Source organism: Megascapheus bottae, chromosome 4, assembly GCF_031878675.1.
Source record: "Megascapheus bottae isolate mThoBot1 chromosome 4, mThoBot2.hap1, whole genome shotgun sequence".
NCBI lineage: Eukaryota > Metazoa > Chordata > Mammalia > Rodentia > Geomyidae > Megascapheus > Megascapheus bottae.
The window spans coordinates 27353907-27377781 of NC_143512.1; the positions used below are offsets into that span (position 1 = coordinate 27353907).

Genomic DNA, 23875 nt, shown 5'->3' on the forward strand with positions numbered 1-23875 from the left:
GATGTGGTCTTCCTAAGTCTTTTAAAACATCAAGTGGTTTTTAAGAGGTCAGACTATATTTTCAAATGAAATTTGATGGGACAAAAGTATGTCTATACTTTAATAAAGGTGGAATGTACTTTAAAAAAAAGAAAAGTATGTATTGTAAGTTTAAATCCCAAAAGCCAAACAAGTCACTTTGCCTACGTTTGCAGACTAAATATAGTACAAGCGAGATCAGAAACTTTCTCATCCTGACATTTAAACGTGGATTTTTCCTCCTTTCATTTTATTTGTATTTACCTCTCTTTGGAATCCTATATAATCTATTTAAAATGCATTTAGGATTTTTTTGTGAAGTACCATTTAAGTGAATTTAATCCAATTTTAAGTTTCTTCCTGTCAATGAAGCAAATATTTATTAGGGATCTCCTATGTCCCAAAGAACCAAATCTTTGTTTCCATAGAATTCAGTCTACTGAAAGAGAAAGATGCATAGACAGTCAGTATTCCATGAAGGGAAGGTGGCAGTACAGAGGAAGGAATGGTGAGGACCCACTGAGCTAGGGAAGGAAACTTGGTTCCCAAGAGAGAGAAAACCCTTGAGTTAATTGGCTTACAGAAGATTGATTAAAACTCACTAAAAATCAAGTGGGGATGCACATCAGTACATTTTTAGCATTTATTGGCAGAGGATTCCAAAGTGGAAGGTGCATTGGCAAGAGTGTTGTCTGCTAAGAAGGGAATTTTTTATGCCCTATGAAAGAGCTTAGACCTACTAAGTATAAGTAAGAGACAACTACAAAAAAAATAGCCCAACATTGCCAGAGTTGGTATTTTTTTTAAATAATAGTTTTGGTGTAAAACAACAACAACAAAAATGAACCCTAAGTGATTAGGGGATAGCAATTGAATGATTTACAAAATGGAATTGAGAAGGCAAAGGAGGAGTGTGAAGGAAAGAACAGTAAGATTTGCAGTAATTTTGACATTGATCTTGTAGGCTAGTATGAGGCAGAAAATAGTCATTCTGCACCTGTAATCCTAGCTACTCAGGAGGCTGAGATCTGAGATCTTGGTTCAAAACCAGCCAGGGCACTAAAAAGTCTGAGAGACTCTTATTTCCAATAATCACTAGAAAATAAGAAGTGGGTCTATGGCTCAAGGAGTAGGACAGTAATCTTGAGCTGAAGATCTCAGAGCCAACGCCGGGCCCAGAGTTCAAGTCCTAGGACTGACAAAGAAAGAAAGAAAGAAAGAAAGAAAGAAAGAGAGACAAAAAGAAAATAGCCACTCTGAATGCCCAAGATAGGAGGAAGCTCAGTAAGTTGAATAGTGCTTTATTATCTGAAAATAAAGAATGTGTGGGAAATTCCAGGATAAAATAATTTAGTTCATTTCTAAATTGATTCTGTAAGTTGGGAATGTAGCTTAGTGGTAGAGTGCTTGCCTAGCATGCATGAAGCAGCTCTGGATTTGATTCCTCAGTACCACCTAAGCAAAATTAATTAATTAATTTAAAGTTTTGATTATATGGAATATATTTAAATTTTGGAAGTGACTAATCAATAGAAGAAAAATAAAATGCAGCTTTATTATAAGAGTTGATTATCTCAATGGAAGGTTTTGGGTTTTACCATCAAAGAAGAATGTAGTCTAGCCATACTAGTTTTAAATGGGTTAATTACATTCTCTCAGCCCTCTTACTCTTCTTTCAAATGCTACTTTAGCATTTGTCTCAGTTGTCATTCTTTTGTTATTGTTGTTGTTGTTTTATTTTGAGGCACAGGGTCTCACTATGTTCTCCTAGCAGGAACTCCTCATGTAGCTTAGACAGACTTAAAATTCAAGGTCCTATTGCCTCAGCCTCCCAAACCAGGGCTGGGATTAGTGATGTATACTGCCATACCTGGCTTCATTTATTTTCAAACAGAGGCCTTTATTCTCTGATACTGCACAGGTCATGTAGTTTTCCTCCAGTAGAGTATATCGTATTTATTATTTGCATCTTTCTCCTGCCAATAACTGTCATCTCTCTTCTTTTCCTGAAATACCCACCTGTCACCCAACTGTATGCCCAGCCACCTGGCTGGTTTTCTTCTACAGAATTTTTAGCTATGAAGCTACAACATGACTCATTTAAAAAAAAAAAAACTCACCTTGAAACTCCACTTTAGATAGTGAAACCAACATGGGTCACTTCTAGTTGAAAAAAAGCCATGCACTCAGCTAATGTATTGATGGATTCAGTTGTTTAAGGTATAAATTATTATATACTAGAAATGCGTGTTACTCATAGCAAAACACCTTGGGATCCGTTTTGTTTTGTTTTGTTTTGGTGCTACTCCACAGGGCTTCAGCTCTACGCTAGAGCTTTTATAAAAACTCAAGGTCAGTGCTCTCCCACTTGAGCCACAGCTTCACTTTCAGCTTTATCGTGATTAATTAAGAGGTAAGAGTCTCATGGACTTTTCCTACTCAGTCTGGCTTTGAACCAAGATCCTCATATCTCAGCCTAAGTGGCTAAGATTACAGTTGTGAGCCACCAAGCACCTGGCAAGTATCTTTTTTTTTTTTTTTACAAAAATTTCAGTCATATATTGTAGAAATATAAATAATGCCTAAGACAATAAAACTCGATTAATATTGTGAAATAAATTAATTAAATGTCAATTAATCAAAATCACATCATTGGACACACCAGAATTTTTTTTAAAAAATGACTAGTCTCCTATTAATAGAGCATTAATGCTAAGAAAGCAAAAAAAAAATACAGGCTTTAATTCAGCCTAAGTTTCATAGGAGCATGGGAATACTTGATATTTTAAAAATTAGCACTTTAATTCCAAAGCAGTCATCATTTACTTATAATTTGGACTAAAAATAAGTTTTAAAATGTCACTATCCATATTCTCTCAAAGATGGTTGTAAAATTAAAGGACTGTATTAGGGCTAGGTATCTATTTTTCCAAAATACAAATGTCAGAGCTAGCACCTGCTACTCTAATCCAGACCTACTTCAGAAATCCTACTACTGCAGCTAGAGGGGCTACATTAACAACAACAACAACAACAACAACAATAATAATAATAATAATAATAATAATAATTGGAAAAGCTTTACTTGCTTACTTATTATATAGTCTTGCTGAAGGAAAGGAACACAAACATACTTCTGTCAGTCCTAAATTATTTATTGTAATTGCTATATGACCTGAAATTTTGAATAACTGCCCATATTTCTTTGTGTTACATGAATCGAACATTTTATCCTTCTCGTCTCAATAAAGTATCTGTCATATAAAGTTCTAGATGTTTCTAACATAAGTCAGAATTATTCTACCTCCTCATCTCCTCTTGACTCTCACCAGTACATAGCATGTTCTGTCGTTTCTAGAATATAATTTTATTTCTTCCTATTTCTCAATCCACCTGCCCCCAGCATTGGTTCGCACATCTGGGCTGATAAGAGAAACTATTTTTACTCTAAACCTTTCATGTTGAGCTAGTTTAAAAAATAGGACTTGGGGCTTTCAGGTTGAAGTTTCTATTTTCTGTTCTGATTCTAGGTTATCTATCCTGCCCCTGATTTGTAGAATTTGAATAGTACATGCAAATATATATCTCTAACTACACTGTTTTCTAGATTACTAGGAAATCAGCATCATCAAGACTCTGGAAAACATTGTAGGGAAATAACAAATTCTGTTAGGCTTGTAACTAATTTTAATATAATCTATATATGTTTTAACAACAGATCTATTCAAATAATATTGAGTTAGTTAGCTTTCTGAAAATACTAGTGGGATGAAGAGGTAAATTCTTTAGTCACAATAATTGGACTTCTTCGCTGGAAAGATCTAAAGCAGAGGAAGTCATCTTGTTTGACATGGCATTTCTCAAATTTTTTATTAAAGAATTTATTAACATTAATTTTTACATCCTATTTCAAATGACATTTAACAAACAAGTATGGCATTTCTCAAATTTATTTAATAATAGAATCCCCTTTTAGAATAAGGCCATTTTCCATCATGCTTGTGAAATGTTGATGGAAAAGATAGTATACAGCTCAGTTGTAGTCCTGTGTTTGATACTAGTCAACATTTTTACTCATTCAACAAATATGTATTGAGTGATAGCGTTGTGCTGTGCATCGTTCAGGTTTCTGGCAGTATATTTATGGAACACGCAAAGGCCCCTGTGTTTGCAGAGTTTATATTCTAGTGGGGGAAGAAGCACTGTAAACATCATATGTGAGTATTACAAGATAATGAATGTTTTAACATGAACAAAGGGCAAATTAAACTAGGTGACCCTGGCTTTCCTGATCCTATGGCTTCAATTTTACCCCAAGAATTGTCATGTCAGCCTTTTGTCCCTCTGTCTCTTTTGCCATGTGAGGATATAAAGTCCAAGGAACCAACTTGGAAAGAGGAGGAACTGGGCCATCATGGGCTTCCCAGCCTCCAGAGCTATGAAAAAATAGAAATGTTTAGCATTTAAACAAAATTTATTGTATTTTATTGTCGGGGTAACATATTAGAAAGGTTACAATTACGTTTGTCAGATAGTGAGTACATTATTTCTTGAGCATTAATATCCCTTCCCCTGTTTTACTACCACTTCCCCCCTCCCGATATTCTTAATTCTGGTATTTTAAAGACACAACACATTTATTTTGTTTTTTTATTTTTCCATATTTTTATTGTAATTAATAGAAGGGTTACATTATATTCACCAGATAGAAGGTGCATTACTTCACAAACATTGATACCCTTTCTCATGTCTTTGTCCCCATTTCCCTCCCCCAACCCCCACCCCTCATCTTGTTTTCCTCCCTTTATCCGATTTCAAATAACCAAATATGCCTATATACAATATATCAGAAAACAAGGTGAAATACTGTAACAATATGAGATAACCGAGGGGCAGCAAAAGAAATGAGAGATAACATAGGTCAACAATCACTCATTATATGGCTTTTGTTTCTATAACCTAAAAATAGAATTTTTATACTTCATGATTTTTTTGCCAGTCCTGGAGCTTGAACTCAGGTCCTTAGCACTGTACTTGGGCTTTCTCAGGGCTACAGCTCTACCGGCTTTTTCTATGGATATGGTACTGTGGAATCAAACCTGGGTCTCTGTGCATGCTAGGCAAGCACTCTACCACTAGACTAAACTCCTGGCTCACTTTATAAACTTTTTTTTTTTTAATGTGTGTATGTGTCATGGGGCTTGAACTCTGGGCCTGGGCATTGTTCCTGAGCTCTTCAGCTCAAGGCTGCTGGGCCTACCTCTTGAGCCACAGCAACACCTTCAGTTTTCTAGTGGTTAATTGGAGATAAGAGTCTCACAGTCTTCAGTGCTGGGGCTGGTTCTGAACAGAGATTCTCAGATCTCAGCCTCCTGAGTAGCTAGATTACAGGCGTGAGCCACCATGCCTGGCACTTTATAAATTGTTTAAAAAAGAATTGTCATATCAAACTATGGTACTACTGATTCATGAGTACCACACTGAACATTTATGGTCAACTTAGTAGGAAAGGTTAGATATTAATACTCATAGAATCACTTCTAGACAAAGAAGAGTTCTATCATCTCAGTAATTTATATTATCCAAAAAACAAAGTACTCAAGAAACTTTTTGAACTTATTGGTGTCATTTTAAACCTAGCATATACTTCAACCCAATGTGGAAAGGAAGCTAGTTGACTTAGCGGTAGGAAATTTCTGCATTAAAGGCACCAGCTACTGCTAAGCTAATATTAGTGTAGATGTATGTGAAATTTGCAGCCATTTGCACATTGCACTTCTGCCCTAAATCCTCTGTAAATAGCAGGTCTGTGACTGGATGTTGAAATGACCTTTCAGAAAGTATTCCATTTGCCACATGCCTGAGCTTGTATCTTAGAATAATTAGAAGCTTTGACTTACACATCTCGCTATACAGTATTTATGATGATTATAAATGTCTGAAAGTTTCCTGAAACTTTTTCTTTGTACCTTCTTATCGAAGACAGACTGGAGTTTGAGAGGAAGACTGTGGATTGTGGTCCTAAGCCTTTGATTTTTAGTCTCTCATTTTCGGAATGAAAATTAAAATCTATGTTTCTAGTTGATATACTTTCATACCCTTTATCTTGATTTTGGATCAAGCAATCTTTAATACTTCCTCCATGATATTTCATTCTCAAAGTACAGATTAGAGTCAAGTGTTACGTGCATTAATATATAAGTATACCCTCAAGAATGAAATGGCACACAAAGTAGCACTTATGTTTCTAGCTAACTATTTATAACACTGTGGCCTACAGGTGGGCAAGCAGGAGATTTACTGAAAAGAGCTGGTTAAATATGACAATTAGAATAGGTGGGGGACAGAGGACATCACAGTAGATAAAAACCTGTGAGACTTTTTAGAGATCGAGATCAAGTTTCAGAAGAACCTGGAATCTGTATCACTTTTATGCAGTGTAGCCTTTTTTTTTTTTTTTGAACTAGCCTTCAAATTTATGGGATACGAGGAAGAAAAGTAATGAAAATATACTGCTTCATGGACCTAGAATCACTTTTCAAGGACTGAGCAACTATCAATCAGAGGAAACTGAAAAACAACTGCACACACATGATTCACAGTTAAAGAAAATTTAGTTTTTTGCTTTTCAAATTCCTCTAGTTGGCAGATATGAAACAGGAATGTGTCTCCAATAAGTTAAAATGGCTCCTTTCCAATGGAGAGAGGAAGGGTGAGCCAGTGTAATCGTCACATTCAATATACATTACATAAAAGATGAACTATGTTACTTGAGGATAGGGACAGGAGGAGGAAATGGAGAATAAAGGAAGAGGTGACAATGACCAAGAAGCATTGGACTCATTTCTAGAACTTTAATCTCTTTGTACAATTACTTAATAATAACAATAATTAAAAATGAATAACCATTTCATTTGAAATAAAATGGATAGTTATTTCTTTAAAGATAACTTATTTCTTCCCTGTACTTCAGTGACTTTCAGAAGCGAATTATACAGTAGTCAGAATTCTGAATTCCTTTTCATTTTTTATTTTTTGGTGGGTCATGGGGCTTGGACTCTGGGCCTGGGCGCTGTCCCTGAGCTCTTCAGCTCTAGGCTACCACCCTACCCCTTGAGCCACAAGCCGCACTTCCCATTTTCTAGTGACTAATTGGAGATTAGAGTCTCAAAGTCTTTAGTGCCCAGGCTGGGTTTGAACCCCCATCCTCAGAATTCAGCCTTCTGAGTAGCTAGGATTACAGAGTGAACTACCACACTCTGCTTTGAGTTCCCTTTTAAAGGAACCTACCTACCTCTATTTGTAATCCAAAGTTTCTCAGCTTTGGATTTTCTGTTCTGCAGACTGGATAAATCTCTGTTATGAAAGTTGTCCTGGACACTGTAGGTAGAATCTGAGAAGATTCCAGCCTGACAGACCTCATGGCCTCTCTAGGGCAAAATTGTCCCTGGTTGAAACTGTTATTGTCATCTATGAGTATCACAAGTGTGAAAACATTTTATTGAATGCACAGAATGTGTTATATGTGCTTTTAGAATAAGCAAAACTTCATTTCTTTTTAGTCTGATTCTTTCCTATTCCTATTTATTAGTCAACAGAGCTAAAAATAAGAAATTAGACTGAACACAAACATTTTTAGAATTCCAGGCACTCTCTTTCCTTCCTTCTTTCTTCCTTCTTTCCTTTCTCTTCCTTCCTTCCTTCCTTCCTTTCTTTCTTGTTCTTTCTTTCTTTCTTTCTTTCTTTCATTTTCTTGCTGTGCTGGGTCCAGAACTCAGAGCTGAGCACTGTCCTTGGGATTTTTCAAGAGTTTTACTTTTTTCAGAGTTTTACTTTTTAAAAATGCATGTTAGATCTGGCAAGAGTAACAGTCTTCCATAAATATTAAGCCCCAATATATTGCCCTAGACCTAAATACTAAAGCAAAAGCCTGACATAGAGATGAGACCTCAGCTACTATGAAATCTTCTCCAGCAGGTTCTGAGATCAAGATGGAAGGTTAGTTCAGAAAGAAGAATGCCAGGTGAAGGGATTGTGACCAGGAGGGGATTCCATACCTTTCCTACCTATCTCCCTTCTCTTCCCAGTTTTAGAAAGGCTTTGGGCTATGCTGAATATCCCTTTCTGTCAGCAGCCTTCTACCCTTTTCACTAGGCAAAAGCTGACCTCAGTGTGCTTATAGGACAGCATGCAAATAGATTTTTAGATTTTCGGTGCTCCACACAAGCATTCCTTTCACTACTGCTCTTCTAACTGCTAAGGATGTTGCCAGTATGTGTAGCAGCTAAGTGTGGAGTTTGCTCACCCAGTTAGACAGCCTGATAAGTACCTACAGATAAAGTAAAGTAAGACTTGTTCACAACACTATCACATTTTAGAACTAGGGGAAATTTGGGCCTCCATGAGGTATTTTTTTCTAGAGTAGATAGCAAGAGGCTTGTTTCTTGAGGAATTGAGGAATTGAGACTAATCTAAAATAAGGAGCAAAAAAATGTTGCCTAAATTCATTAGTAATGGAAACAGTATGGATTATTGTCTAAGATTCAGATTCTTTGGTGAAACTTGAGCTTTCTATCCTACCCAAGTAAGAGTTTCCAATCTCCTTTGAAGAGATATTTCCCTTATTCTTCATATTCACTCAGTCCATCAATATATATTTATTGTACTCTAGCTACTACATTTGTCTCCCTTGTTAACTTCAGTTCTATTTTTGTGAGTTGAAAATGGGGGTTCCAAGTTTTAAATGTAGGTCATTGTGCATTTTTAGCTTGGTTAAGTCACAAGAAAACTTCTATAAAGACTTTCTAGCTCACTGGCCCATTCACAACTATGTCAATACACATCAACCAGTTAGTTATCTTTGGTCCTTAATCTTGCAGTAATAGCAAGGACAGATTTTTCAAAGAAGGAGAAAACACTTTCCCTTCACCTCTTGTCTACTAAGATATTAAGATTCTGTGTTTGAGGCTGGAGGGTAGGAACTTATATATTACATAATAGCCAAGAATCCTGTTTTGTTTTGTTTTGTTTTGTTGTCAGTTATGGGGCTTGAACTCTGGGCCTGGGCACTGTCCCTGAACTCTTCAGTTCCAGTCGACTGCTCTACCCCTTGACCCACAGCACCACTTTTGGTTTTCTAGTGGTTAATTGGAAATAAGAGTCTTACGAGACTTTTGTGCCCGGGCGATCCTCAGAGCTCAGCCTCCTGAGTAGCTAGGATTACAGGTGTGAGCCACCAGCGCCGCATGTCTTTGGGGGGGGGGTTGTTTGGTTTTTTTTTAACATCACCTGATAACATAGTGGTCCCTACTTAAAAAAAATAAAAAAATTTAAAAGGCAGGTGCCAAGAAAACAGGAGCAGTGGAAGGACAGTAGGAAGATTAAAATTGTTCACATAGGTTTATTGACTTCCAACCATATGCCAGGAAATGTATTTGATGCAGGGCCTTAATCACCTAGAAAAATCCTGTTCTTTTGTTCTTGGGATTTCCCCTCAGTTAGGAAAGGCAAAACTTGAGCAAGACAGCAGCAGATACATCTGCAGATTCCATCTGCCTGGGGTTCAGCCGGGGAGTGGCCTGGAGAATCTTCTCTGAAGGTTGCTGACCTGTTGTATAAATATGAGGATGAATCAGGGAATCATGGAGCTAGAATAAACACCCAACTGCTTTTAGTTTGTGAATGTAATTATGGCATTATCCTTGTTCTGTTAATTATTCTTTAGAAATACTACAAAGTGGGTTTTGATTAAGAATGCAAATGAATGGAATGTGGACTGTATTTCACAGACAACTATCTAGAAGCTATGCTGCAGAGGACCATATCTGCCAAAGATAAAAGTTACTTCCATGTCTCAAAGGAGCAGGAATTTTTTTAAGAAAGCAAATTAGTTTATTACTGTTACATGTGAACTATGGTCTTTTCTTGCTTTGAAATTAAGAGGATTCCTCTTTACAAATACTGAGTGAGATAAATTGCTGACAAGGGAAGAAAATGAAAATAAGAATGTGATGAGTTATAGGCATTCTTGACAGAGTACATGAATTATTTGACCATTTAAATGCTGTATTATAAAGATGAATATCAAGAGAGCTATTCAATGATTGACATAAAAAAAACAGTAAATCAGAAGATTAAACGATCTTCCATGGCAAGACTGTAATTTGAGGTTTTCTCTCTTTTCCCCACTTTTAGCTTGTCAAAATTCCCAAAAATGATCCCCTCAACGAAGTTCATAACTTTAACTTCTATTTGTCAAATGTGGGCAAAGATAACCCTCAGGGCAGCTTTGACTGCATCCAGCAGACATTCTCCAGGTAAGTACTGCTCAAGGTAGGCGGAAGGTCAGATTTTTACTTGAGACTTTCTAAAAATTAATGAAGTACTTACTAGTCATTTCATAAGTATTTGTTGAATTGAGTTGCAGATATTTTATTTTAAAAGTATATTAAGTACCTAGTACATATTGAAGAAATTGTGTTTGTCACTGGGGTACATACAGCTGAAACATTTTAAGGCCCTTCCACTGAACATGGGGTTTTTAAGGTAGAGAAAATATCCAATAAAATTAAAATTTATTCTTGAGGACTTGTTTTTTGTTTTGTTTTGTTTTTTTTCCAGTCCTGGGCTTGAGCTCAGTGCCTGAGCACTGTCCTTGGACTTTCTCAAGGCTAGAGCTCTACCACTTGAACCTCAGCACCACTTCTGGCTTTTTTCTATATATGTGGTACCAAGGAATTGAACCCTGGTCTTCATGCATGCTAGGCAAGCATTCTACCACTAGGCCAAACTCCCTGCCCTTGAGGACTTGTTTTTAAAGATTTTGTTCACTGAGTTTTAAATAAGAGTGTCTTATCTTCCACTGGAGGCTTAAACACAAAGGAAAAAGAGAGCAATATATATAATGTGTGTGTATATATATATATATAATATGTATATAAATCTCCATTTTAAGGTTTTTCAAAATTTCATTTTACAACAGCACAGAAACTATATATTAACCCTAATATTGCATACCCATCTCTTGTTTAAAAATAAAATAAAAAGAAGAGAGTAAGAGGAGAAAAAGAGGAAAAAGAGGAATACAAGAAACTATATACTACTTTGATCCTCCAAAAGCAATAGCCATTTGTTTCACCCTGGTTTGGATTTTAAAGTAGACCCTTGTGTATGGGAAGTTTGTTGTTCTGCTTCTTGATAAAGATACTCAGGTCTTGGGATATAAAAGCTTGACATTGGCCCTGAATGCCTATGCCAGTTCATCTTCATTAAAACTATGCAAGGAAAGAAGACAGATTAAAAAAAAAAGACATATTAGCTGAAAGAGTCTTCAGTTTCTCTTCCCATGTAAGGTGACTAAACGACTTTCTTCTTTACCTTATTCTGCCATTCTCCCTAAGTATATACTGATTTTACTTCCTGAAAATTACCTCCCTCCAACTTGTGTTTTTAGCCTGATTGTATGTTATTATGCCAAAGGCTGTTATAGATTATATGGTCTTTTCTATGCAAACTACATGCAGTTATTTATATTTCAATTAATAAAAGTCAAACAAAATTTAGAATTCCATTGTGTATTTCCATTAACCACATTTTACAGTATCAAAACCTACAGGTGGCTACCTTAGTAAACACCAGAAATACAGCACATGACCATCATGACAGGAAGTTCTTTTGACCAGCACAGTGATAGGTTGCAGAATCTATCAGTATAAGAGTGCTTTATGATTGCATAGCTCCACACCTTCATTGAACACATGACTTATCCACTTTACACAGTTGGACTGTTAGTGGCTGGTTAAAAGAAAGGGGTCAGCCCAGTATTTACATACCACTTGGGCACACTAATATGTAATTGGGACACCAGCACCTAAGATGCCTGTCCAGTCCTACCTTCTCACCACCTCCGGAATATACCTACTACTCTTCTGTATTCTTACATCTCAGCTTTATGCATCCCTTCCTACGTTCATTCCGTTAGTAGCCTCCCTAACTGATCTCTCAGCTTTCGCTTTTGTAATTCCCTCCCCATCTACTCTCCATCCAGACTGATTTTCCAATAATATCAATTATTTTCTTGTTTTCAGTTTCCATTGTTTAACACATCCCAAGCCCTACCTCATCTCTAATTGTTCTTCCTGACTTTCTTTGACTACACTGAAAACCTTATTTACTCCAAGCCTGCCTAGTATAGCTACATCTTAGAAGTCTTCTGCTCCTCTTCTTTTTTTTTTTTTTTTGCCAGTCCTGGGCTTGAGCTCAGGGCCTGAGTACTGTCCTTGGACTTTCTCAAGGCTAGAGCTCTACCACTTGAGCCACAGTACCACTTCTGGCTTTTTTCTATGTATTGGTACCAAGGAATCGAACCCAGGTCTTTGGGCATGCTAGGCTACCACTCTACCACTAGGCCAAGCTCCTGGCCCTCCTCCTCTTTTTTAATCCAGTGTTCTTTCTAATCAGGTCAGGAATCACTTTCTCTAGGAAATTCAAGTAAGATATTTGGTGGGGGCGGGGGGATGGATCCCTGCTTCTTGACACTTGTCATACTGTTGTAATTTCAGTTAGCTTATCTTTGTTACCTACCATTAGAGAAAAAGCACCTTTAAGAAAGGCCCATATCTGTCTAGTCCTTGTTACAGACTTGATCTTACTCAGATTACCTGCTATACAGTACAGTCTCTGGCCAATAAATATCTATTAGATCAATGAGCTTATTTTTAAGAGCATTTCTAGAGAACATTATTTGCAATTTACATTTTTAAAAAAATCAACCCTTAAGCTGGACGCGGTGGCTCACATCTAAAATGCTAGCTACTCAGGAGGCTCAGATCTGTGCCAGCCCGGGCACTAAAGTCCGTGAGACTCTTATCTCCAATTAACTACCAGAAAACCAGAAGTGGCATTATGGCTTAAGGGATAGGGAAGTAGCCTTGAGCTGAAGAGCCCAGGGACAGTGCCCAGGCCCAGAGTTCAAGCCCTATAACTGACAAAAATAAAATCAACCCTTCTCAGCATAATAACAAAGTTTCTTGTAATTCAGTTTCTAAATAGTAAGAAATAAGACTGAAGATGTGATATTATTTTCATTACTTTTACATTCCACTTTGTTTTAAAGCTGTAGTATTGTCTTTTAAAATACTAGTTGTGCTTGGTTCTGATAGCTCATACCTGTAATCCAGCTACCCAGGAGGCTGAGATATGAGATATGAAGATTATGGTATAAAGCCAGTGGCAGAGTTCCCGTGAGGCTCAGTATCTCCAGTAAACTACACAAAAAAGCCTGAAGTGGTACTGTAGCCCAAAGTGATACTGTAGCTCAAGTAGTTGAGCACTAGCTTTAAGCCCAAAGAGGCTCAGGGACAGTGCGAAGGCTCTGAATTCAAGCTCCAGGACCAGCAAAAATAAAAATAGAAAATAGAAAAACACTAGATGTGATTATCACCATGATGATCTGCCTAATAACTGTGTGTTCTTTTTGAACAAAACCATATTCTGAGTCAATATTAATATTAGTGATATTTCAATGGGATTTTTAAAAATAATCACTTGCCCTGTATTTTCTCCAATATTTGCTGTATAGAAATTCAAGGAAGTGGTTAATACAAATCTTATAAATTTGGGGGAACTTTGGATTACTAATATAAGAGTCCTCTTGTCTGTCAAGATTTTGAACCTTAAAACTTACACTTCATCAAAAATATCAGGACTTGAAGTAAATGTTCCACTTCATCAGTTATTGTGTATGCATACCATGATTCCACTAAAAGTAAACTTTTAAATATCTCCCAGTAATAGGTAATTGTAAAAATAGCTAACTGTTCAGTGAAAGCAAAAGTACAATGTCCATTGGGACTCTGCTCTTCACTCCAGATGATGATTGATAATTGATTGATTGATTTTTGTGTGCGTTTGCCAGTACTGTGGTCTGTACTCAAGGCTGGCCTGTTCACAGCAAGTCTGGCATCTCCAGCCCATCATTTTGCTGATGGAGTCCTGTGGACTTTTCTAGGGCTGGCTTTGAATTGCAGTCCTCTGATCTTAGCCTACTGAGTAGCTAGGATAGCAGTCATGACCACTGGCACCAGCTGCAAATACTGATTTTTTTTTAATTCTTTTGTTTGGTCTCTGAGAGTTCATCTTGCCCGTTCTACTGAAAATATAGAAAAAATAAAGAGGAGGTACTGAGATATTTTAAATAATCTTGGCATTTCAAAATTACTATGCGATTACAAACTTATTTAAGGCTACTGACTTTAGGATAATACAGTTTTTGCACCTGTGCTGTATAAAATGGAAAAGGACGGTCATGTCTAACAAAGCCACTGTCTTACTTGACAGCTCTGGAGCCTCTCAGCTCAATTGCCTGGGATTTATACAAGATAAAATTACAGTGTGTGCAACAAACGACTCGTATCAGATGACACGAGAAAGAATGACCCAAGCAGAGGAAGAATCCCGCAATCGAAGCACAAAAGTTATCAAACCCGGTGGACCATATGTAGGTTTGTATAGATATCTTTCTCACTCTCGATGATTGATTGGAGTAATTCAAGATCGCTGTAGGTAAATACCGGTATTGCTAATTGAATGAAAGCACAGAAATTAGTTATCAGACCATTTTGCATTCATAACATGATCTATTTTTTAAGTCATTTTTTTCTCTTCAGACTTTTAGTAAATTGTAGAACATGTTTTAAAGTTTTATGACTTTATAATCTTCAATACTATGTTGATTATTTGTTATTTATTTTACAATGCTAGGGTTTGGTCATGTTACTACAAGAGGCTATCAACAGTAGTACCCTTGTGTTTTCTTTGTCACCGGGTGATGTAATCTCAGTGGACAGTGTGGTGCTTGTTTTGCACTTTTATAAAGCTATTTTTACAGTAAAATCTATTGGTCAGAGTTTTGAGTTGATAATGTTACTGTTGCAGACTTTGCTTGTATTTTCAGAGCACCTTTGAATAATAAATTCTTACTGCCAAAGTATAAAATGATGAGGTCTGAGGACTGCAATTCAACACCAGATAGAGCAGGGAAATCCATGAGACTTTTATCTCTGAATGACAACCTAGAAGTGAAGCTGTGGCTCAAGGGTGGTAGAGTGCTATCCTTGAGTAAAAAAGCTCAAGGAACAGTACCCAGGCCAGTATCAAGCCCAGTATTGGAACACACATACATACGTACACACACACTGAGTATACAATGAACATACAGAAAACTACTGTAGTAAAACATTCAGCTCAATTTTCTTTGGTGCTACAATTATGATCCTTATCTTCATCTATCCACTAATTAAGTCTCTGCCTCACCCCATTGCCTTTATCATCACTCACTCCTACATATATCAGATCGAAAGGAAGTAAGACCAGAACAACAAGATGAGTCTCTCCTTTATGATCAATGTCCTGAAAAATCTTAATAAATCAATTCATAGTGACTATTAACAAAACTAGAGTGATAAGAGTAAGGACAAGGTCTTTGAATCCCTAGTAGATTAATAAAGACATATTTAGTAAATGATAAAAAAGAAGATTGTTAATTTGTAAATGCTTATGAAAATGATCCCTTACAGAACAAAACCCCTTACTTAATTAACCAATATCTTTCCATGTTTGTTACGGTAACTATTTCTGTTTTCCTTTTCTCTTATTGCTGACCCAGATATAATACATTCGGCTTTAAGACACTCTACTAGTCTTTAATAAGTGTTTCTTTGGAACAAAGCCAGTGCTCTTGGGACATGATGCTTAGCTTAGATACATTTAGTTTGGTTTAACAACGATTCTTGGCTTCCCCAGGTGTCTATACCCACAGGGTCACAGTTCCTTGCCTAGTAAGTTGCAAGCAATGAGATTTTGTTTAACCTTCCCTTTCCTATTGAGTGAGGTAACAACTTCCAGCCTCCCTTCTTTCTCCTTTCCTCTCGTAGAAAACTTAATTAGCTGTCTAGTATGCTGCCTCTCCAATTATTTTTAAAATCTTCTACATTATATTGCATTTTTAAGTAAAAATTGTTTTATCCATGCCTATTTGAACGTGTTATTTTAATCCACTTAAACAATTCATTTAAACAATAAGGCAACTTGATGCTTAGAACAAAGGAATAAAAGTCTCAAATCATCATCAAAATGATTTCTTCCCAGCAAAATAAGCCGAAAACTCTCTTCTTGATTTACTCTAATGCTTGAAAATCAAAAATGATTGCTGTCACTGTGTCTTTTCATTGACTGACCCACGGGTCCCCTATGTCCATGTGTTTTTGTTTTGATGAGGGTCAGATAGGGTAGAGTCTATACAAAAAACTTTTCCAGATCTGACAGTGTACTTCCTAATGGTACCGGGAATTTTAGAAATTATAAGGCTTTAATGGAAACTCTCAAAAACATACATGCCTTTTGGAGGTGACTACAAGAAATCCAAAGTTATGAGAGTTCAATCAGAACCTTGAAATGATCCCTGAAGCCAGTCTAGGTATCCTGTTTAGCCATTGCCTCTCAGCTTTCTCCTGTCAAAGCACAGTGTTCTTCTCTGGTCCTCTTCAACTTCTCTGATCTCTTCAGCTTTTTTTTTTTTCCTCTAGGTCACATCATCCCAGTTCCTTTTAGCTTTCCTTGAGATGGCCAGTGTCCCAACATGTTAATTTGTATTGTTTGTCTCTAGGCTGCCAGTGGAAAGCTGCTCTTAATAAGAATATTCTTCTTCAGACACAAGTATCCTCATTGGATGTCCTATTTGATTTTTAAACTATACTCTACTATTGTCCCATTTTAATCTTTTAATTTTATCCGTTGTGAGTCCCTTACCACACAGCTCTTTCCTGCTAGTCTCCTGATCTGAATTTCATAATGGTGATGATCACTCCAAAGTGGGTTGTGATTACATCTTCATTTTGCATATCAAGTTGTCAGGACCAGAAAATTGCACATGATATGGGCATGTCCTCATAAACAGGTTTTATTCTCTCCTTAATCAGCAAAACTTACCCACTTTAGCTCATATTTGACTATGTCATATTAAATCATACCAAAAGCTCCCCTATGCCAGCGTAGGTACCTGCAGAACAAGGTTTCTTTCAGCAATGTCAGCCCGGGTGGAGATAAGTGAGAATAATACTGGTCCCTCTGTGGTGTGGTGGTGCTATGATGTCAAGTCAGGCCTCTGCCAGCTGAAGTAGGCCAAAGTCCAGTAAAGGGATAAAGTCTGTACTCCTAAAGATCTAGGGAATATAATCCACAACTTTCTTCCCAGCTAAGGAAAGAAAAGCCTATTTGCCAAGAGTTTGCCAAGTTGAAGAGTTGTTGTTGTTTTTTTTTTAACCTGGAAAATGCTATTATTTCTTCAGAAATGTTTCTACATTTAGATCAGGAGTAGACAGACATTGCTATATTCTTCTAACCCCTCCCCTTTAAGAAAACAGTCACAAATCACTACCACATCTGAATCACCAGTACCCCTAGTTAAAATGTGGCATTGTAATACAAATTTAGTACACATCTTTATTTGTTACTAATATTTACTTAAGTACATAAAATAACCAGTGAGTCTAATACTCAAGGTGCTGGTTCTCATTTTCAACAATTTCTCAACTCTTATTTTTGGTGAGTTGCCACGTATTTGAGTGAGCAAACAAATCATTATTTATTTTTTCAAATATTAACGAAAAACTGGATAATGGTGGTTCACACCTGTAATTGTAACTATTCAACAGGCTGAGGTTTGAGGATCAGTTCAAAGCCAGGCAAGAAAGTACCTGAAACTTTAATGTCCAATTAACTAGGGAGTCGAAAGTGGTGCCGTCTCTCAAGTGGTAGAACACTGGCTGTGAACTAAAGGCTCAGAGACAGTGCCTAGGCCCTGAGTTGAATCCCTAGGACCGGTGCCAAAAAAAATGAAGGGTATTCGAACTAGATAACCTTTAAGGTTTCTTTGTACTCCTAGCTGTGTGGTTTTAAAGCAGTAAGTCTGTGTTGCCAAGACTTCTGGTGCCGTAGAACAACAACAACAAAAAAAAAACCCTCTGAAGGTTTCTAATAGAATACTTCCACATCTTCATTTCAAATCATTTATTCATCCACCATTCCATATTAAATGCAGGAGCTAGAAGTGGACTCCTTGTTATGAAAGGACTCAGTTCCAGTCCCAGATTAACCAGCCCTCTTGATATCACTGCTGCTGTTTATAAAGGAGCCCAGGGAACTGATTAGCAGATGGGTGTGGGAAGAGAATTAGGTTTTCCCATAAGCTTTATTATAAAGACTTTTCTGAGGCAAATATTAAAAATAAAAATATAACCATTCAATCCACAGTGAATCTGACATTTTCTAAATATTTATGTCTTCAATGTTTTCTTCATCTGAAGCATATCTTTCCTAAAAGCCAAGGTCTCCTTTCTGATTAAATAGGTCCCAAAGAGGCAAGAAAACATCAAGCAGGTGATCTTTGAATCAGAGTTCAGAGATCCACTGTGGCTGACTTGCTTTTTCATACAGGCTACCCCCAGACTGGCTGTATAAAAGAAACATGAGATAGAGTGCAATGAGGGAGTGGATGTGAGTCAGGAGTTCACAGTGGGGGAGGATCTGATCCTAGGCCTAAGGTATGACTATAAAGCTGTCCTCTCACTTGATGTCTACAGTCTCTTATGAAACAGTGTACTTGTTCCACTCTTAAAGGGAAAGTTAGGCTCCCTTAATTTGTTACCCTCATTTCTTGGAGAATGAAGGCAAACTCAGCAACCCTTCTGAGGCTTAGAAGCAGAGGTTGAGCAGAGCCCAGAAGAGGCAGGGCAGTCTGAAACAGATGGGCAGAACTGTGACTCTGCTTCATTTTTATTTGCCAGCTTTAATTCATTTTAAATGATCAGTCAGTAAGTTTTATTTGGAAAAGGATATGTTCAACAGATTTCTTTTTTGCAAGACTTGGCAAAGGGAGAAGTAATCTGGAATTTCTGTGAGAGTGATCCTATTTTTTTTTCCACAAATTCCTATTAAATTTTTGTGACAGTGCCTTTCTTTCTCAAATTCCTATTAAATTTTCAAAGAATAGAACTGTGTGTTTTATGCTGATAATCCCAAGTATGACAGAGATAAAAATGGATTGTGGTTAGAGTCCATTACACACACACACACACACACACACACACACACACACACGCACACACACACCAGACTCTTATCTCAAAGAACAAGTGTATGTGGTATTACAGGCCTATAATCCCCAACTGTGCAAAAAAGTATAGGTAGGAGGATTGTGGACAAAGGGTAGCCCTGGATAAAAAAGCACAGAGCTTTTTAACTACAGCAGAATGGGGTGGCAGAATGGGGTGTGGCTCAAGTGGTAGAGCACCCACACAACAAGTGCATGACCTTGAATTCTTACATCAGAGATTTCAGTCATCTGGAGGATGGATACCTGTTAATGCAGGAGAATACAGAATGTGTTGCTTCCTGCTGACTTGCTGTTGTTCACTTAATCATTGAGCACTAACTCCTGCTGGTAGAGAAAGAAGCCAGAGCTCTGAGCTTATTGAACTTGCAGTCTAATGTGAAGCCAAAGTATATCAGGCTTTTCATGAAACTTTCCCCAAAAAGTACAGTGAAGAATATTTGGGAGTTAATTACAGAACACAGATGCTGAGTGAGCACAGTACTGTTAGGAAAGCCTGAGATTCCTCATTTGTGAAATGGGGTCACTTACTCACCCTTTCAGATCACTGAAAGACTGTCATAATATGTGTGAGGCTTTTGGTATAGTCTCTTTTACCATCAAACACCGATCTAGCTGTTGTAAATTATGAAAAACACAGAAAATGGATCTAAGTCTGTATCTAAATGTTTTTCATAGTTTTTCTTTTCATTGGTCAGTATTCCCTTAGTGATGAGTTACTTTGCTGTTCAGTGGTTCAAATGGTAAAGAAACATACTAGGTGGTGCAAGTTTCCAAAGAACATTCATCTTTTTTCCTTTACTTGAGGCAGGATGTTATCCAAACAAATATGCTCTGGCCAGGCCTGGAGAACTCAGGGCAGACAGAATTACTATTCAGTGAAGTTCCTTCCCAGCAAGCTGACTCACCCCAGACCACAGCTCATGGAAATTGCTTCCACTTATCCATTGTTTCTACTTGCTAGTCTTGTTCTTAATGTTGTTGCCCCACACTGTATATCATTCTGGTTCTGTCTGCTTTTCAACCGAACTGCATGAAGTTGGGCTTAGAATGTGATAAATGACCTAAAAAAAATTCTACTTCAGGAATGATCAACTGAGGGTCCTGTACATCTCATGCTAGTTTCTGTTCCTTCAGCAAGAAATAGTTACTGGTGATGTGGGAGGAGGCGTAGGGGGGAGGAGAGGAGTCATTGTTGACAAATATACAGGTTACTTTGGTCCACATGTTTTCTAAAAGTAGCCACTTGCCAAGTGTCAGTGCTCCATCCAAGAAGAACATGAGTTATCTAGCATGAGAGGCACCAACTATGCAAAATGCCATGAAGGCCCCCTTTGTACCATTTTTCCTTTCTCCTAACTCATCTGTGTAGTCTTAGTCTGCAGTGAAGAGATCTGTTTGCTGGATGCTCTGTGATTATTTTGCTGGTTGGATGGTTGATTTTATTTATTGGTTGGTTTGGGGGTTTTGACTCAAAATGTATTATACCCTGCCAAAAGGAATATCACTAATGGTTGTCTAATGGATGTTGACTCCACTCCTTGTGGCTTCTTAATCTGTGACATTAGCAGTATACTTACCCTGGTGAGCTGAGTGTATGTGCGCCTAACAAGTTCTGACAGGCAATTTTTTTTAATATTTTACCATGTTGATTACATTTCATCCATCTTTTCAGAAATGGCATAAATAGATTGTTTTTTTTGCCAGTCCCGGGGATTGAACTCACATCTTGATCACTGTTCTTGGGCTTTCCTCAAAGGCTAGTGCTCCACTACTTGAGTGACAGCACTACTTCTGGCTTTTCTGTATCTGTGTTACTGAGGAATTGAACCTGGGTCTTCGTGTTTGCTAGGCAAGCACTCTACCACTAGGCTAAACTCCAGACCCAGAAATGGCTTAAATAGATTTAAGTTTTGTTATACACTCACTATCTTAATTCACTTTTCAGAAATGGCATATAATATGTACACTTAAGTTTTGTTAATGGCACAGATGGACATAGAAACTGTTATTTTTATTTAGCAACAAATAAAATAAAGTAAAAATCTATAGTGAATTCTTACTCTTTACATCACAAATTATCGTCCATCCATGTGTAGCCAGGTGACCAAAGCACATCTATAATACATACTTATTCCAAGGGATAATTATGTCAAAAGCTCCTAATACTTAGGACATTCATTTAACATATTTTCCATTTCCATGTCTCTTTAAAGTAAAAATTGAAATACAGTGGCCTTTCTTTGTACCTAAAGAAGCCTGAAAATTACCAAAACTCAGGGTCTTTATTATATTGTCATCCCAAATATCTAATGGCTCTTTTCCATTGGACTCTAGGGAAAAGAGTACAAATTCGGAAAGCACCTCAAGCTGTCTCAGATGCAGTGCCTGAGAGGAAAAGGTCAACCCCCATGAACCCTGCAAATACAATTCGAAAAACACACAGCAGCAGCAGTGTTTCTCAGCGGCCATATAGGGACAGGGTGATCCATTTACTGGCGCTGAAGGCCTACAAAAAACCAGAGCTGCTGGCTCGACTCCAAAAAGATGGTGTGAATCAAAAAGACAAGAACTCCCTGGGAGCAATTCTACAACAGGTGAGAATCTTCCACTAACCTTCTTTCTTGTGGAGAAGTTCACCTAAGACTTTCACTACCATTATTATTGAGATAGAGAGACCTCAGCTATTGTGATCAATTGTGTATAAAAGAGAACTTCGAGTGTTAATTTGGGTGAAACAAGTTTTGCCTCAAAGTTCCTTTAAGAAGTAAGCAAGAGATTTTTGCTAACTCATTTTCATCTCGAATCATGAGTTATTTTCACATATGCAAGTAAGTTTGTTTATTCTATTAGTCTCTGGTTGGCACATGGAAGTCTATTTTTGCTTTGCTAAATGGATTACAATGTACCTTGTCTTCTAGATCCTTGAAGCCCTTTTTATTCTTTCTCTACCACTAAATATGCCAACTCTGTAGTAAGAGATATAAATGTAAAAAGGATTAGCAGTAACCAATTACCTTAAATTACTTCAGAATAAAGTAGACTATTGTTTTCCTTAAATACAATAGTTGGTCAGACTGTTGCTTCCTATACTTTTTTCCTGTGTTTTTTACACTTATTTCAGATCATGTCAGTTATTCAAATACACTATGAACTATAGTCCATCTCTTCTTAATTTTCTCTGAAGCAATAATATTTACAATGTTGCTCTTTAAAAATGATACAGTTTCATGTGTTACTCAGAGACTAATACTTTAAGTCTGTTTTCCATTAATTTTTTTTTACATTTAAGACATAGTACTGAATGTGAGGAAAATAGTGAAAGCATTGATGGTCCACAATTCAGGATTGGTCAGTCCCTAGATAACTCAATCAGTCTCAAAGTTCTTTATTAAACACATTGAACATCTTTTGGAATAACTTAAACTCATAAGTCACAGAATAGTTTTAGGATCTCAAGAGAAGTATGAGAGAGAAAAAAATGAGGATGAGTATACAAATGTATATCTTCAGTCTTATATTTGGGGAAATGGAATTATTTGATTACTATGTCTCTAGAAGGTTTTGAATTACCTTTTGGGAGAGGATGGAAAATATAAAGTGACACCAGAAGCAATTCTCTTAGAAACTACTAGTGATAAATTAAAAGTTTAATGAGTGTGTGTGTGTGTGCACACGCGTGTGTGCTCACTCACACAACCATTGAATAATTCCACATGTGTGGTATGGGCTGAAAACCAGTGGCCTAGTGGAACCGAGATAAAGAGACTAATCACATCTACCACTGTGTAGGCACGTACTATGTGTTGGGCGCCAAGCTAGTCATGATCATGTTTAATCATCACAAAGAAGAGCAGAGGCATGTCTGGAGTACTTTAACTTAACTTAGCTTCCTCACACATTCCTTTCCCTGAACATTTCTAACAATTATGTTGTTAACATTGGGATATTGGGTTCATTTCATTCAATTCACAGCTACAGAGTCTACCAACTCCAAATGAGAAATATATATTTTTTACTACTTCAATTGATTTTTTTATTAAAGAATTTATTAACATTGATTTTTACATCATATTTCAAATGACATGTTTAACAAACAAGTGTTCAAGAAGGGAATCTCTATATACAATCACTGGCACATAGATTTTAGAACATAATCAAAATTAGGCTGAAGGTTTGTATGTCATAGATATATATTAATCTATATAATAAAACATTATGTCTATAGGATCATAAGTTTTTATGTCTATGTAGTTGTGTTTATATTTCCAGTACCATGTCCATACCATTGGGTATGCAACTATTGAGTCCTTGTTCTTGTACTGTTTGGATCTAATAGCCACATATGAAGGATACCATGCCAGAAATATTTTTTTAAAAAATTATATGTAACCAGATGCCAGTGACTCCTAGCTACTCAGGAGGCTGAGATCTAATGATCATGGTTAAAAGCCAGCCCTTTATCTTGTCTCCAATTAACCGCCAGAAAACCGGAAGTGGTGCTGTAGCTCAAGGGTAGGGTGGTAGCCTTGAGCTGAAGAGCTCATGGGACAGTATTCAAGTCCCATGACCAACAACAACAAAAAATTACATGTGCAGTAAACATTTCTTACTAATATTCTCTAAACAATACGACAACTACATACATAGTTAAGTTATGGGACATATTGTAAGTATTCTAGATAGCAC

The 23875-nt window shown here is 37.0% G+C and overlaps 1 protein-coding gene across 1 annotated transcript in view; it reads left to right on the forward strand.

The window, feature by feature from the left end:
• Ell2 (elongation factor for RNA polymerase II 2) overlaps positions 1–23875 on the forward strand; it is a 73237-nt gene that overhangs the window by 30570 nt on the left and 18792 nt on the right. Inside the window, exons 3-5 of the mRNA XM_090331602.1 lie at positions 10213–10334; positions 14356–14519; positions 21524–21783. Coding sequence (XP_090187728.1) covers positions 10213–10334; positions 14356–14519; positions 21524–21783 — 546 coding nt within the window. The remainder of the gene's footprint in view (positions 1–10212; positions 10335–14355; positions 14520–21523; positions 21784–23875) is intronic.